The sequence below is a fragment of the Fopius arisanus genome, unplaced genomic scaffold (assembly GCF_000806365.1).
Source record: "Fopius arisanus strain USDA-PBARC FA_bdor unplaced genomic scaffold, ASM80636v1 scaffold00049, whole genome shotgun sequence".
NCBI lineage: Eukaryota > Metazoa > Arthropoda > Insecta > Hymenoptera > Braconidae > Fopius > Fopius arisanus.
In genome coordinates, this window is record NW_011887788.1 from 766,232 (window position 1) to 784,986 (window position 18,755).

General features: G+C 35.8%; 1 protein-coding gene across 4 annotated transcripts in view; it reads left to right on the forward strand.

Moving 5' to 3' along the window:
* Positions 1–18,755, forward strand: part of LOC105267715 (tensin-1) — a 67,984-nt gene that overhangs the window by 3,991 nt on the left and 45,238 nt on the right. For 2 of the 4 annotated variants that reach the window (XM_011306765.1, XM_011306764.1), the window contains one exon: positions 64–144. In XM_011306765.1, coding sequence (XP_011305067.1) covers positions 64–144 — 81 coding nt within the window. Of the gene's footprint in view, positions 1–63; positions 145–13,409; positions 13,529–18,755 lie in introns of those variants that run through there. The other 2 variants (XM_011306768.1, XM_011306767.1) reach the window with 2 other exon arrangements.

Sequence of the window (18,755 nt, forward strand, 5' to 3'; positions counted from 1 at the left end):
CTCCAGTATTTTTATAATGTAAATGGGATTTTTGGAGTAATTTATGTACTATTTTTTTTACAGTACATGGGTTCGTTTCCGGTGTCAAGTTCGGATGTTGCCAGACGAGCGGAGTTTGTTCGTTCGCAGCTTGAGAACTTAAGGGTAAGTGATTTGTTATTGTTTTTATCCTACCATAACTCGTGATTTATCCGGAATGATCCCTAGAACTTCCCCAAAGAGTGCAATCGATAATGAGATAGTCAGAGTCGAAATAAGAATCGAGGTTTTATAAAAAATTTCTCCCCGCGTATTTTCCATCGATTTGATTATCAGATACACAAATTTGATATTCATATATTTGATTGATTGATATTTACCCGAGTAATTTTCTCTCTCAACGGATATCGATAAGGGACATGAGAATGGAAATATGAGGGGACAAGATAAATTATTCTCGCACGCCTCGATGCATAATAAGAATCAATGTTAAGTCACCAGCGAAATGGGTAATGGACCTCGAATATTTGCCGTATGTTATCACATACATTGTCAATATTCAGTCCAATCCAAATAAATTCCATTATCCGCCATGATGACTGAATCGCCGGTCAACCAAAAAATTCTTTGAGAATAAATTCCATAGAATCCCAGGGAAACCGATATAATTCCGCGATGAGTAATATTATTTGCCGTTACGATTCTGTATTCATCTTTGGGCCTGTAGTGTCGATATATCCGATAATTTTAGTCATTCTGCTCACGTTTTATATCTACTGTTCAATAATCCGAGGTGATACGTCATTTTTTTATTTATTCATCTAAGTCTATTCTCGATTTTATATTATTATTATTATTCCCTTATCATATCTTCTCACGATTACCCACAAAATTACAGTTGCAAGTAAAAATCATAACAATTATATCCAATCAGTCATTAGAAATTCAATTAATTGCCAGAAGATCATTATTGGAAATTGTGGAGTAATTTTTCAATGAATTTCTCTCGGTCCAGGAGTTATTGCTTTTTTGGATTAAATAAAAGAAATTGTTTATTAGGGTGCAGCCGTTGTTTTGGTTGAATGGGGACTATTATTTATTCCATTATCGCTTTGCGTTCTTATTTCATCTGGAGGTGTTTAAATAGTTTTTATGACATATTCGGAGAATAATAGAGCCACAATGAACATTTCTCCTTTCTTTAAAGGACTTCGCCGGCTTGAATCAATAAAACGAACTTTTCCAATCACAGTGTGACCAAGAGTCAGTAAAAATGTAAGGAATTTAACTTGAATGTTCCTAGGTATTTTAAATAAAATCGAGGGGTAGCGCACACAGCATCGGAATTCAATTTCATCGAATAAGAGAAGAAATAAAATCCAATAACATTCTTCCATACACGTAAAAAATGGCACGAAGTCTGGACTGAGAAAAATTTGTAGTAAAATTTATCCTGACGTATTCCTTCCCAAGGAATTCTCACACTTTCGAAGGAATTAAAATTTTCTGGTTAAAAAAATCACAAAAGAATGTGATTTCATCCAGTTTTATCTCAATTATTTAAATTATTACGAATATTTCAATATATTGAAGGAGATATTGAGTTAATTTCCAAAAGAGTCTATCAAAAACGAAAATATTCCACTTTCATTATAAATAATAGAAATCCGAGTTTCCGGTGGATTCCCGCGATTCGAAAATCGCGAAAAAAAATCAGTTACGCTAGAAAATTAATTCATCGACGTAAAAAGAAATTCTTTATTGAATTGAATCGTAATGGATCGGGGTAAAATGGATTCGATAGCAAAAAAATGTATTTGTCCATTTTTACAGCTGAAGATTAACCGAAAAAGTTAGTAAATTTAGCGGTGCGTTCAGTCAATCGATTTTTCTCCTTTAAAACTTGTGTCTCGGTTCAGGGCTATTTGTTATTCCTTATCGCATTAATGGGCGCGAGGTTGAAGGGTGAAAAAAGGGTGGGAGGGGCACTGGTGAAGAAATGCTGGTACATTCTCAGGAAGATCACGATAGAGATGGGGTCCATGGGAGGAAGGGAGACAAATAATAGAACTGTCCTCAGGTCTTTGTGTGTGACAGTCGATGGCTGATGTTCTGAAATTAAACAAAAAGGGGGAAATTTTTTTTTTCCACCAAGATTCAAGGTGATATCTCTTCATCGGGGAAAATTGCTGCCGGTTAGACGAAACGACAGGTTACTTTTTTTTTCTTCGACGTTAGTTTCCCTCATTCGCCCTTCATTTTCTTCCTTCTACTATCACCACGTCCTCTTTGTCGACACTTTTATTGCGGCACGGGTTTCTTGTTTTTTTGTCAAACCCTCAAAGACACTCGGATTTGCTACTTTTTTTCGTTTTTCCTCGACTTTTTTTTGTTCCATTTCAACTGCTCATCGAGTGTTTCCACTTGATATCGTTTATCGTTTTCTCATCCGAGGGATGAAGAAGCTTTTAATAGCGGGTTAATTGATACGTCTGATAGTTTTGTTTTTTTATTTTGTAAACAAATTGGAATCTCTTGAAATCCCATTCTGAGTTATTTTCTTCCACTGGTGAATAAATCAATGAAAATGTCAATTGATTTTTCTGTGGAGGCACAACTTTTTTATTTTGGATGGAGGCATTCGGTTGTTGATTTGGTTATTGTTAATTATTCCGGGCAATTTCTCATGGTGCTGTTAGTAATTTCATCTATTTTCATAAGTCATCAAATAGGGAGGGTGCGACATTTATGTCTGAGTGAGGGGAAAATTCATTGACACGAATGTGCAAACCTAGGACCCACCCATGGTGAGAATTCGATACTTGTGTGTGTCGTCGTTCCTCTCATATTTCCCCCAGGATTCGATCGAATTTCCCATTGTTAGACGAACCCGTGCGACCATCGTGAATTATCGTTAGTCGATTTTGTTACGAGATCGTGCGAGGAGAATCAAAATTCAAGGTGAAGCAATTGTTAACGACCCACCGAATCCCAATTTTTAGTCTAGACCATTTAATTTTTTTTCACCGACAAATATATAAAAATCTATCGAATAATTGCGTTGAGATCATTAAACATTTTATCTCACTAAAATTCCAATTGAATTCACAATTCTCGCCCAGCGGAATTGAAAGAAAAAAATTAAGAAATTCTGAGACGTCAGTCGGCGATGTTCGCGGGTTTCCGCGGATTTCCGCGGATTTTATTTATTTATTGATCCAAATTTAATCTATTATTTCACATTACTCTGATAATGAAGACTGAAGCATAACGGAGATGGAGAGAAACCTCCATAAGCTTCCTCCATTTCCTCTAAGTCTAATTGGAATCTAGATCTTGGAATTCCTTATCGCACAATCAGGAGAGTTCATCCTCGAAATGAGACGCTAACATGACGCGTAACAACTCTTCATCCTTAATAAAACCCTTCGCACTTCAAAAATTTCCCTCGATAATTCCCCAACTCCTCAATTTTTCCGATTTACCCATATTATCCTAATTAAATAATATTAAAAATCAATACAATAATCCCCATTATTATTATTACTCTTATAAACGATTATTGACATTGAAGAAATCGAGAATCTCCCCAGAGTTTGATAAAAATAATGAGAATTTAATTAGAATCGAGTCTAGATATTTCGGTTGGAGGAGTCCAGTTTGAAAATATAAATAATTCACTCGGATAAATAATTGATTTACGGATAAATAATTTTTTTCTCGGCGCATTGATGGAGTATTCTCAACAAAGACTTGAGGGACACCTTGTAAACTCTCGAAACGTACAGACTATGTCCTCTTCCTCGGCATTCTCACTGGGTCATTGAACTTGTACAAACGTGTACATCTCGATGAGATGTTGGTCCATGGAGTTCTGTAACACATAGTATATAGTTATATACATGGGTCTCAGTCACGTGTCACGAGTGCAAAACTACACAGTGACAGATATTTTGTATCTTGTTCTCCAACTTGTCGAGTTGATGAGGCGTAAGATTATAAATTCTCGCACTCAATCCCATCGACAATGCCGCATCATTTCGAATAGCCTTATCTCCGGATTTCATCGAAACGACAATTTCACTGTACCGCCCATGTGCATCTGCTATTTATGGTGGTGAATCGCAGCTTTGGCATCATAAAAGCATTTATTTGGAATATTCAAATGGTGCAGTTGAAGAATTTTACAGTCTCTGCTGCTTTTTTTTGGCGCGTCTATTGGAGTTGTTTCGTTTGCTATTTTTCATTGCGAAATTTTTGCGCTTTTCTACGGGCAAAACTCATTCTCCTACCGCTGCCAATCAGCTGGAATCTATAAACGTACCGTGATACCTCGCTTTTTAATATCGGCAAAATATTTTTACCCCAATTTTTTATGAGTTTTTCATATTTCCAATAGAAAACTTTACTGGACCGTTCCGAGTTATTGACGCGTTATGCTGCGGATTGAAATGTATTTCGAGAGTTTTGAGGGCTTTGGGGGTGAAAAATTCGTGGTGTTTGGTAAAATTGTAGATATTCGGTGAGTGAAGGCAAGTGGATAGATGAATCTGCGAAGCGTGATGTAAGGTAATCAAATTATACTGACAGAGTTGCGAAAGGCTGACGTGGTTGGAAATTGATGAGCATGTTAACGAGATGTGGAATTATGCTGTGGTGGCTTAAGAAAAATGTTCGGGAATTGGAGGATAATGAGAAAAATGCGAGGGCACTGGACGATATCTCATTTGGATTTTTATCGAGGCCTTTTTTACTCGCATTATACTAGCTGTCGATGGAATACTCCGGGAATTTTACATTTTTTTCGTTCGGTGAATATTACACCTCTATATTTCCTCACGTGCTACCTTCCGGTCTTTATTAACATCTTCTGTAAAAAATGGCCAGGTCATATTATTCGTCATTCAGTCTCATAAATTCTCCACTGTCCCGTCGCTTGCCTTTATGAGATTCTTAAATTCTCAGATAGCTCATAGAAACTGGATGCATTTCAATAATTTCGGCGACGTACCTTCATAACGTATTTCAATCATTTTTGTTTATAAAAAAAATCCAGTAATGACTCAAATTCTAATTAAATTCGCCCTAAATTCCTGATCAGTCGAAAAAGTTTTTGTGACTGGGGAAAAAAAAATTGTAAACGGAATATTTTTTCCAAATTTTCAACAAATTTCTGGAAAATTCTTCAGAATTTTTTTTTTATAAAACAAATAATATCGGAAAAAAATAATTTTATTTTTGGGAAACATTTTGAAAAATTTTTCAAAGATTTAAATAGGAATTTTTTTTTATAATTTAGATGGCGTATTTTTTGGTAATATTGAAAAATTGAAAAAATTGAAAAACAACCGTATAATTTAAAAAAATGATATTTGCAAAAATTTCTGAAAAATCTTTCAAAACATTTCCCAAAAATACAATTGTTTCGTGCACCAATTTTTTTTCCGTTCAAAAAAAAAAATTTCTGAAAAGTTTTCCAGAAATTTTTTTGAAAATTTGGAAAAAATATTCCGAATACAATTTCTTTTTACCAGGGGAGTGTCGAAAAGTTATTATTCCCCCATTTCTTAATTATATCGATTTAAAAACCGATCCCCTATTTTCCAAAAATATAATCTCGCCTTTTTTATAACAAAAGGCTTGACTTCCTGGTGGAATGAGCAATCAGTGCCTCCAGTAAACTTGTCTTGCTCCTTCATTTCACTAACCCCTTTCTACCTGTCTTTTTGTCCCTTTATTTCTCATTTTTTTTCTGCGGAGCAATATTTATAATGGTGTACCTCCAATATCTCCATTTTTCCATCCTCCCGGGTGCAATAAAATGAAGAACAATGTAGATCAAGACATCCCTCCATTCATCTCAAGAGTAAGACTCATATTTTCCTTAAGAGAAGAAGCTCATCCATTCCAAGTGGGTCCAAGTTCTCTATTGAAAACTCCAAGGCTTATATATCCCCCTTGGTCCAGCATCCCAGTCACATTAATTGCAAAGTCCTGTGCGCAGGTCCATTCGTTCACAGTGTAGTCATTGTAAACCGTTCTGGTATAGGGCATCAACCGGATATTTACAGTCTCCAGTCTCTTTGCTAGAGTCCGGAGTACCTACTTTAATATCCTGTCATTCCCTTGCTACCAACAAACACGTTAGGAACACACCTGTAGGTTTATACGTACCTGAATGTCAATAAATTTCATACCAACGACGCCCACCGGTTCGTGAAAAAATCCATTCCCCACTGTTCTGACAATTAAGCTATTCAATGTTTTCATCTGTTGCCTTTTTTTTTTATTATCTCTCTTTTTCATTTCCTTTAATGTACCACACGGGGATCTTATCTGTCGTTTCTCCAACATTCGAATGTGGACTTTTCTATTTAGTGTATGGGATATTTCAGTGACATGTCAGACGCAAAGCGAGAGTTTTACTGTTGACATGCTGATATCTCTTTTTGTATGCGAGAGTTGGGATTCAGTATTCTTGTAATACTACTGGAAAATACGCTGATGAAAAACCTTTCGAGAGAGTAGAGATTGGGGAGATGTCTAGCTGGACACAAGCCCATCGTTTTCAGAGTTTTCTACGGAGTATCTGGAATATTTTGTTGCCTCTTGGAGATGGGGATCCACTGGCAGATATTCAGGATATGTGTAGAGACTTTTTTAAATATTTCTGTCGTGTTTGGGCTCTTGGAATTATTTAATTATTCCATTAATTAATATTTCAACTAGAAATCCGGGGATATTCGAGATGATAAAGTTAATTGTCGGTGGTAGTAATTATTATTACGGTACATGCGGTTGAGATGGATAAATATAGAATTTTCACCGGCACATTACGAATATTGCTAAACCGACACTCCTGATATTGAGTAATCAGATTGCACGGAGTAATTCAGGGCTGAATACATGACTAATTGCGATGAAAGTTATAACGAATGGTAAATTCGGGGAAAGGGTCGAACCACAGATTGGTCATCCGCAACAGATCGTACTGTAAAAAATATTCAACGAATGAATGAGACCTTTCATTCAGGAACACTAGACCAGGTTTTATTAGATGAACGATTCAAGTACGTTTCACTATCAAATGAGAGTGCTCGCAATTGGGTCAACTAAATGGCTCGAATGTATACATAAAATCTCCAATTAAATTCTCCTCACGAATGAATTTGTTTGGCACTAATAAATTCAATTGGGTAAATCATTTTTTTTTGTCACTTCACTCTCATTTAAATACATTTCACTGATTCAGTGGAAACTGACGAATTAATTCAATAATTCAATTTAATTCATCTCTCGGTACGATCATTGAGAATTATTACATTTTTTTCGGATTTCTTAATTTATTTATAAATATTTTTCCTTTAATTGAACGAATATTTAATCCATTTTTTTGGGGGGGTAGGGGTGTTTAGGGGAAATGATGAGAAAAAAAAATGGAATAATGTAAAAATTCTTCGGTTCGTTTCGACTCTCAGCTACTATATGAATTAAATATATCAGAGTGTAAAATGTCATTCTAACAGCTATGAATAATTTTGTGATCCTTAACTTATGAATCCTACACGAAAGTTTTCTACGTCAGTAGAATAGAAATGATCGGATAAATTTCTTATATACTGGGGGCCGCGTATTAGATTGAACAATAACATTAACTTTCCTCTTTACTTTTCTCGTTCGAAAGTTGACATTGGCGTTTTCCCAAACCGGTAAAATGGATGGTCTCCTCAAAAATCTACCATTTTTAAAACATTTCAAATAAATTTTACATTACAAACGATAAATATAAATTACAGCCTAAAATTAAATAAATCTCCATGAAGTCATAAAGTATTTTGCTCCAAATAAAAAAAGAAAATATCTTGCATAATTTTCTTGATGAATTATCTCAAGGAGTTATGTAAGGGTGGGAATTTTTCTAGTGCAATAAAAATATTGGACAGTCTTGAGTTTGAAGATGAATTGGGGAATACACTCGAGTGATTCGCAAGCATCTGAAACCTGTCAATATTGGAGTGTCAGCATTGAAACCAGAAACATGCCATACACCGCTACCATTCCAAAAGGTTCATTGGCGTATCCAACCATGAAGTTAATCGGCCGTGAATTCCATGGATGGTGAAGGTATAACTCGTGTTCGAGACAGTTGACGAGGAAAGGGAACAGTTGGTTGGGCACTGGTGTGGGTACAGCAAAAGGTCCTCCAAACCTGAGGGAGTGAGGGCTTTTGCAGAGAAAAGGGGTATTTACACTTGAATACCGAGTACCCGGGGCTTATCGCTTCTTCCAATATACCATGTAGATATATTGGTTCTGTAAAGAGTCGATGATGGCTACTGGGACGATATCAAACTTATGTGTCTACATGAATATGAGAGCGAGAGATGAAACTAGCAAGTGCTTTATATACCGAACTAACACTCTCCTATCGTATTCCAAAGAGTTCGATACTTCCCTCTATATTATCCGACACTCTGTTTACATACCGTGTCTACTACTTTTCTTTGTCTCCAATCACTTTTTATTCTCCCCTTTTTTCCTTTCATGCACTCTGCGTTATTCGTTAAAGAAGGATCGAGTGTTCGTCGAGTTTTTAGCATTTTTTTTTCCCAAGTTTTATCTTCGAAATTCCTGTTTTAGATCTTTCCGGGAGAGATGAATTCTGTGAAATCGGCGATTTCCATTTCTCTTGATTTTTTTTTGAAATTTCTGAAATATTTTTTTGAAAAAAATCAGCCAAAAAAATATTTCAGAAATTTTTTATCAATTTTTCGTTTCGCTAATGAGGATAATTTTCATTTGTTTAAATTAGCTAGAACAAGAGACGGGAATTATTCTTAGGAAATTTTATGATACTCGGAATTTAATTTAATTCGACGTAGTGGAGCTGTTGAATTTTCAAGATAAATGGGAACTTTCGCGTACGATTTAATCTCGTATTGAATTACCATTGAGAATTCAGTTGGAATCGTTACTGGAAATTAAACGAATTTTCTAACTGTGTAATAGCAGAAGACTCGGTAGCACTCCGAATAATTTCCATACGAAAGTTCATAAATATTAAGCAGAACCCGTAAACGTGGTACATGCGCATTTTTCTTATCCGCGAGTGTCAGTAATTACGCGAGTTTTTCTGTCGTCTCCCAGGGGTACCCGATGGTTCATTAAAGTTGAATGAAAGAGAGCAGGGAAAGTGAGTTATAACGTATCAGCTAGCTGACCTCCAGTTGAAAAAAAAAACAGACAGCGGTTATCATTTATTCATCAATTTTTTACTCACAGAGTGAAAGAAAAAAAATCATCAGCTCAAGACTTCTCCGTCATTCCACTTACTTTCGTTTCCTCAAATTGTTAACACAATAATTCTTCCTGTTCAGCATAAATCTGTTGAAAATTGAAGTAAAAATGTACGTTTATATGTATTTATTACGTTTTTATGCGTCTTGGAAAGCATGAAACAATAATACAATGAAGAGCTAGCACGCTCTATGATTTTGCGACAAGATAGATATGATATCCCATGGTGTAGGGTTGGGCTCTGGTGGAGAAGGCATGGAATTCATTTACATGTGTGTGTTACTTTTATATTCACAAAGAGAGGCGAATGGTTTTGAAGAAAACGGAAGCTGGATCCGCTGAAGGTTCTTTATAGAGGCGCCCCGGGATATCTCTGTAGATAGCACTCAGCAGAAAGAAATAACGAATAGGTGTTACTTTCAGGGAAGACGGAGAAACTCTGAGATTCTTATCTCGTCCATTGTAGTATTGGAATTGTAATACACGAGATCGAACATGCAGGCACTACACTGAGAGATAAAAAAATATTTCTCGATCAATTCAATCCAAATGTCCACGTTATTTTTCATCGGTCCATCATCCTGATAATATTTTTATTCTTCAAATATTGTTGATGGCCACCATTTTACTCGTTTAATTTGATTATTCCAGTAATTATTCAATTGTTTAATTTTTTGAGAACAGATTAATTCGTTTATCCTCCAAATTATTAAGGAATCGTTCTGGATTTTTGAAGGAAGTATACTTTATACTTGAATCGAGAATATAGTCGATGATTGAGTGTTTTTAATTTGAATCATCGGTCAACGGATGATTGAATTTCCCGAAAAATGATGTTTCCATCTCCATGTAAATTCTGGGATTTTTCTGTCTGAAAGGTTTATATGGATCGCAGGCTTTGCCACATCCCTTTCCCTTTCAATTCTGTTATTTTTCCTTGCATATAAACTATCCTCATCTGCGCATCTATCTCTTCCTAATTTTCTCTAAACTCGCTATCTGTACTTCATGGTTTGCCTTGAAAATTAAATGATCCTCATTCCTCTACCATTTACTGACCATTCAGCCTGCCATCAAGGGTCTTTCTCGAGGACGTGACGTGGAGGACTTTGCAGATAGCCTACAATAAACTTGGGCAGTTTAGATTGCCCACCGTTCTATACTAACCAAAATATCAAGATCTTCAGGAGGAAAGGGTGAATCCTCGAGAGCCATTCAATAATCTCGCGAGCCAACTTTCCCATTGCGGAGATAAAATGGGACTTGGTCGATTTACTGGTGGAAATTTCTCGGAATTCTCGTCACGGGGTCATCTGAATTTTCAATTACGTGAGGTTCGATGCGAGGCAATGAATTAATTAATAATACATTGATTTTCCCACGAGTCTAATTAATGGAATATCATTGATTCGAGTATTTTTTTTCCGGTATTTATTTCAACTGAAAATGTTCACTCTTTTTTTTTAGTTGGGAAAAGCAAAAAAAATGAAGCCTGGAAAGGGAGGAATTTCTCTGGAAAATTCAATGACAAACTATTCTGAATTTTCATCTATTTATTTTCATTCAGATTTTGAATTTTCATGGGAAACATTCTCGAAATTTCTCGGTGATCTTGAAAATTCACGAAAATTCGGCCGTTCAAGTTTGGACAGACGGTGAAAATTAAAAATGCAATGAAATTTTCCCTGACTCGTCACCCCTTGAATTTTCCGAATTTTCCCAGTGCCGGATGGTCAAAAAAATCAAAATCCGCGATCCTAAAAATTCCCACAAAAATTTTTCACGTCTCGACATTTAAATATCTTGAAAATTCCCTGAAATTCGGTCGTTCAAGTTCGGACAGACACTGAAAATTAAAAATCCAATGAAATTTTCACTGACTCATCACCCCCTGAATTTTCCAAATTTTCCCAGTGCCGGATGATCAAAAAAATAAAAATCCGCGATCCTAAAAATTCCCATAAAAATTTTTCGTGTCTCAACATTTAAATATCTTGAAAATTCCCTGAAATTCGGCCGTTCAAGTTCGGACAGACAGTGAAAATTAAAAATCCAATGAAATTTCCACTGACTCATCACCCCCTGAATTTTCCAAATTTTCCCAATGCCGGATGGTCAAAAAAATAAAAATCCGCGATCCTAAAAATTCCCATAAAAATTTTTCATGTCTCGACATTTAAATAGCAGTCTCATAATAGTGTATTGGAAGATGAGACCGGTAGATTACGTATGCAAAGAGCATCGGTGGTGTCTCACTACCTGGTAAATCATGCAAATAGTAATAATGGCACGACGAAGCGTCGGATAATTGGAATGTAAACACCGAATGGGTCGGGGTGAGGGTGGGGTTGCGAATAAAGACAGAGTTATCAGATGAGGGGGTAGATTTTGGGTTGAGAGTCGTCTGTGTTAATTTCGGGCTCGCGGAAGCGCAGAATTTCTGCGCGACAGAATTCCCGACTATGACATGGCCAGAGACTTTATGTATACAGTCAGAAGGGGTTCCTCGGTAATGAAAATCCTTTAGGAGCTCGTCTTTGTCACGTCATTGTCTTGTAGAATCGGACAAATGGCTTTGAACCTCTATGAGTCGAGTGGGCAAACTACTTCTCCCTCGAATGCACTTTAAACCTCGTCACTAATTAAATACCACTGACCATCAGCATAACCGAGATATCTATCATCTGAGGTGATTAATTATTACCGCTGAATAATACAATAATTATGATATTAGCATCACTCCAACACCTGCGGGAATATTTGCGATTACAAGACCGATAATCTGCATTTTTCTGTCTTTAAACAAACATTAATAAATTTATTGAGAATTTATTTAATGACTTTTATAAAGGCGTTTTTATCGTTTTGGATATAGTGTTAAAAATGCTAATTATCATCAGGACGTAATCGGAATCGCTTGTAGATGAGTCAAGTAGAGAAATAATTTTTTGATAAAATACGGAGTTCTCCCAAGTTAATGGATCCTTGGTGAAAATAATTTTCCCCCAGTGCGATGGCGAATTCCCCGGTGCGAGACAAAAGCCCAGCTAATTAAGAGTCTAACCACCTCGTTTTTTAATCTTGCTGTTTCGAGATTGAATGGACGCGAGGTTTTCGCGGGAGAGAAAGTTATGATTTCAATGGCTGAACAAAAATATATATTCTACAATGGTAGAGGAATGTATGCGCGTGGGCTTTTGATAAAATAACATGGAAATAATACAAATATAACAAATGAAGGGGATGGGGATCTCGTTTATGAAATCTGTCAGTGAAATGCGTTGTGAATGACTAGCCCGCGGCTAGTGTCCGGAAGCGACGCTTTTACAAAAATTAATCTCCCTCATCACGATGTTATCGAGCGACTCACGTTCGGGAATCCAGACGAAAGCTTCGGATCCTGCCAGGGGGGATGGATAAAAAAAAAAAATCGAAAAAATTGTTAAAAATATCCTGCCTTTGGTCGCGTGAACCGCCATGGAAATATTGATACACAAAAAATCGGATAATCGGGGGTAGGGATAAAGTACAGTATGCGTGTCAGATAATAACAAATCGATTGCTCAAGGCAAATTGATATTGGCAGGACGGAATAGAGAACGAAAAATAGGTGTGACCATAAAATACACTAAGTGAATGAAAATCCATTAATACGCGATATATATTCATTATTCAATACGAGTTTTTCTTGAACCGGTGAGATATAATTGTTTAAATTTTTTGGACAATCGCGGGGGTGGGAGAAATAAATAATATTCTTGAATAAATATTTTCGTGCCCAATTCACACACAATAATCGCAATAATAACAATAATATTAATGACAGGGAGAGGAAAAAAAATCTGGATAAACAAAAGTGCATAATTTTTTAGTGAAAAATTAATTGTCCGAGTTTTAATTTGTTGTAATTGTCACGGATTTTTCAATGGTTTAATAGTTAGTGAATAGTCAATTGGGTAAATCAGAAAATTACTTGTAGTGGTGAGTTATTGCTATTATTATATGGTGGGAAAATCGGTCAGTGCGCATGTGCGGGTTACAGTGGATGTACGTTGTTCTGATGGGGTGGCTCTACCCACGTGGCACAACACCGACTTGTCAGTCGCTCACAGCCTGCCTTCCTGCTATCTCCTTATCAATTTTTCTCCTCGCACTTAACCCCGTTATAAACCCATCTATACCATTCGTGAAATTGCCCCAGATTTTGTGAAATATTTTCATTGATTTATCGTTAATCATCTTTCTGCATTCGGTGAGTGAAATTTTTGGAATTCTGTTGAGGGAAAATTTAGGGAATAAATGGCATTTCGGGTTTCACGGAAAATCAGGAAAATTCAAGGGCTTTTGAGGTTTCGGTGAAATCGGGAATTTGAGATCGATTTCTCGGTTCGTCATTTTTTCTTCTCGAATTCGTGAGTTTATTCGTTTATTTTAGATTTTTACGTTTCGCGAGGAAATATTGGGATTTTTATTGCGTTGTAAAAAATACAAAGAAATTTCCCGATCGTCGAATTTAAGATTATATTCATTGGATACTTACGGTTTTCTGTGAATTTTTGAGAAGTGGAAATTCGGAATTTTTAATGCCAAGATGTGAATTTTCAGTGGAATTGCAATTCGATAAAAAAATATAAAAAATATAAAAATAAAAAATTTCTCAGTGTTGCTTAATTGTCTTAAAGTCTTGATTGGCTTACAAGTCTTTAAGAATCAAGAGGTTTAGGGGTCTCCTATCTAATTGGATAGACTTGTCAACCCAGATGTGATTTGTTCCACTGACACTCCACGATATTCTTCATTATTCGCCTGAATAAATCATTAACTTTTAATTCTATAACTTGAACTATTTTCCATCATTTTAACAAATAAAATTCCATTGCGCCCCCGAGAAAATGATTTTTAATAACAATTAAAATCGAATTAAAAATATAAAAAAATCCTGAATTTTCTTAAATCAGTGGAAAGGGTGGGATGTGTTCATAAAATCGATAATTCCGTAGCAATTGTTATTGAAAATTAAAGAAATGTCTGACAGTGACGAAGGGAATAGCGACTAACATATTAATTTCCGAAAGCGTCAATGAGCCCTTATTTCCTTTACGTCAGTCATGTACTGGTCTATGTACTCCGATCAAACGAGCCTTTAGACACAAATGTGGAAAATCGAGTGAATACTGCTTTTACCTCCTATCCGGGAAACTCTGCTTTTGATACGAGGGCTTGCTCGTGACGTTCCGATAAACAGCGAGAACATTCCGCGTTTTGTCTTTCTGTTTGCACAGTATTACAATCTCACTCCCCGAATTTCCCCCAAAAAATAACAATTCTCCAGTCTTTATTCGTACGTCAAATTTATCACGTCACTCATACAATTGACAATTGCCAGCTAAATTGATCGTCAAGTAATTTAAAATTTTTTATGATTTTTTATGACGATTGGTAGCTCGAGGATAAATAATTACGCCGAATTTTTTAATCACTCGAATGATTACTTTCAAGAAATTGTTTAACTGTCAAACATATGATTGTCTGTTATCATTGAAAAGCATTGACATTTCGTTTGAATGAATTCTGATTGAATCAATCAGTGGTGCCTCGTTAGTCCGACTCGACAACAAAAGTGAATAATTTGCTGCAATCAAACATTTCCCATTATCAAATATCTGAATGGGATGAATAATTTTTAGGTGCCAAGCAATTAAGCCCCAATCAGGGGTTTTCATCCAAAAATGATTGAATCTCTCTCCCCACATGGAGTCCCCTATTAATTACACGTAGCTCAAATTAATCAAGTGGTCGTGATACTCGTTTGGTACTTTCGCATGACAAAATCGATTTATCCCCACTAGTCTCTCAAAATTTCTAAAATAACCCCACCACATCGAACGCGTAATGAGAGTATGTTAACCCTTGTTACATACTTGGAGAGTACACACATATACCCTTAATAACTAGTTAATCATCCTCAGCATCAAGGGCACTATACCGTAATGACTGCTATCTGAAGTATTTAGAAATTTCCTACCGTTAGTCACTTAACCATCGGACAGTTAACACAGCCACTCATTGGAGAATATCAAAGTTTATAATTGAAATAACTGCCGGGAACAATAATGCTATTTATTTACGAGTTTATTCATCTATCTCCGGGGATATTAAAGGTAAAAGCTCATTGCAGAAAACAACCGACACACAATTTCGATTTCATTCGACATCTCCGATATTTTTCATCTCACAAATTTTATCGTTCCATGGAATTAAGATCAACGATCTACTATTTTCCCTTTTTTATTTTCCACTGGCCAGAGACACTTCAATTTTGTTGCAATCATCACGACAATGTATCCGATGAACAAATAGCTCAACCAATACCAATAATAATTACGGACTGTCTAGTGCATTCAGGGAAAATACTCCAGTGGTTTGAGATTTTTATTTTCTGGGGGAGAGTAATTAATGTCTTTGAGAAAATTGAGGTGCAAACGAATCGAGACGATTTCTCGGGAATCGATTTCATTTATCGAATATTAAAAAATCAGAAATAGTTAATAAATTAAAATTTATTTAAATTAAAATTAAAAATATAAAAAATTGTTGCTGAAGGTTTACTCAAACATTAATTAATGAGTAATATTAATTCTGTTTTGTTATCAATTAATTCCTTAATTACTCTCAATTACTGCAGATATGAAGTATTCATTAGTTTCAATTTAAAATAACAATGGAATTTTTCGAGAAAAAATCATGAATTCAAGATATTGATTCGATGAGAAAACTCAGAATCTTAATGTAGTCAATATGATTTGCATTAATGAGTTACGTAGATTGAATGGAGTTGCCTAAAAAGTCGTAACGTCCATCGTAATCTTTTGGAGTAGAGGTTCTACCCAATGATGAGTGTATGAGGTAATCAAACTGAACCCTAGGGCCACGGAAGTGGAGGACAACTCCCTCTTGAATGGTCCTTTCGTCAATCACTCAATCCCTGATCCTGAGGCAATCCCCGAGCTCCTCCATCCCCTCAGGTTTTTTTTTTTTCTTCATTTCCATCCCTGCGGGTTTTTCTCGCTATTTTCTCCTTACCTACGCTGTTTTTTCCCTCGTAAAAACATTTGATTAACACCCGCGATCGATATTGAACCCGAAATGGACACCCAGAGCTATTTTTAATATCCGTTATATGAGCAATCCGATTGTTATCGGAGGACATATAATAAACCCTCGACAGATTGAACCATTCCGCAACCTCAGGTCCTAACGAAATTTCATCGCACGATAAGGGATTGATCCAATTGATCCCATCAATTCAATTTTTTTATCTCAGTGGCTTTCAGGAATTTTTCCGACCACTTTCGATTGCCTCGGGAGAGGAAGAGGCTTTTCCTCCATTTGTTACTTTCGTAATGTGCAAATGAAAAATTCAATTGTTCAAACAATTTTATTGTTCGTCATAATTTATTATGTGGGATTATTATTCGTACGAAAAAGGCGTCTCTCGATGGATCGATTGGGAATCGAAAATTTATCCGATCGTGCACTGTCCGGAATTTTCCGAGAGTTATCCGATTTTTTTTTTTTTTCAATTGTTGATTTACTTTAATTATTCGCCCGAGTTACAGAAACACTATACGGTAACGGGATGTACTACATTCAAAAACCGCAAATAATTTTATCGTGAAATCGGTTTCAAATATGGAGTAGAAATGGTAGAGGTACGGTGTATTCGATATATATCTCTGAATAAACCCGTGTTTCGATCTGATTCGGTAAGCTGAATTCAGTATTCCGTATAAAATTTCAAATCCAGAATGACCTCGTTACTGAATTAAGAAAAAAAAAATCCGCATACCGGCAAATAGGAAAAGAAAAATACGAAAATCATGGAGAAATTCACCGGAGATACCTATCGACTCATTCGCTATTTATTATACATTTTTCCCGCATTATTGAGAACTTTTATTGTAAAAAGCTATTTAAACATTTCTGGAGGATAATTGCGGTGCTCTTGTAAAAGGACATTACAAATTTTTAAAATCCCACGGGGAGAGAAAAATCCAATGAATATTACCAGAAAAACAACTTAACAATCAGATAAAAAATAGAAACGGAATGAAAATATAGAGTATTCACTGAGATTTGAGTTGCAATAAAAAATTTTCCAGTTACACCAAATTATTAAAAAATCACCGGACATTAATCTTTCAAATTTTCAAAATTCAACTGAATATTTTCGTGAAAATATTAATGACTGAATATAAAAATTCCGCGACGATTTCGATTGATTGATTAATTATCTACCAAATTTTTAGAGACAGTATTGTGCAACTTTAGTACATATTCTGGAAAGCCAGGGATAAATGCAAAGGAGAATAAAAAAAAATGTCGGACGCTCCGAGATGATAATTGTGGAGCTTTTGTAAGGAGAAATACGAATTACGGGTATGAGAGAACGTCCGCTTGAATCAACAAATATCAAGAGACCATTATCGTTCGTCGTGATTCCGCTGTTATTATTCCTGTTATTATTTTCATGTCTCGATCTCTCATTTTTCCTCGGCTGTATTTTTTTTCCATTCTTCTTCCTCCATGCGGGTATCATTTTTGTTTTTCCGATGGGTGGACGTGTCTCCTTTGGGGAATTGATATGGAAAAGTGAGGGGTTAAGACACTTCCCCACACGAATCTGACTCGTAGACGGATCACAACATTCGTTATCGGATTTATCATTTCGTACGTCCATCGATTATCATCTGCGAATCTTGAAGATACTCCCTCTGGGAATAAGATTCGTGTATGAAAATAAAATTGTCGAACCAAAAATTTTTCCTCGCGAATTTAAAATTCCCAAACGAAAGTGATTAACGAATCATTAGTTTTTTCACGGATTACGTTCCACTCGCGAAAGTCGTTTCCCATGCGTCAAGAATAAAAGAAAACTCTCGAGTTTTCCGGGGAATTTTCACTATTGGGAAATTCGATGTATAGTGAATCGAAAAAAAAAATCACTTGCCACTCAGAGAAAAAATCCAACCAATTTTTTTCTTATTAACACTTTTAATTAAAATATAATTCAAACTCGTTTAATTAAAAATTGCGAATTGCGATGACAGAATATTTAAAGGAATTTCCAAGTCTATTCCTGAGTCCTTTCGTTTATCAAACTCATTATTACATACTATCTAATTCGTCCCGAATACCACTAATTAACCGTTACCTAAAAATCAACAAGATTATATTATAAATAAACGAACGGATAATGCCGGCATAGCTGTATTTATCACTTCAGAATGTGTTTCCCAAGAAATAGTCTGATGGGGATCGGACTTGTTGATTGAACCGAAGAGATCGAAGATATACGTATCGGAGAGATGTACTGAGACGTATAAATGTTCGTATGCATTTGGTCTGGTTGTGTTGTACCGAAGTACAAAGCAATCCGGCAAAGCCATCGGCCTAATTGGCTTCTCAGAGCCCCCCCC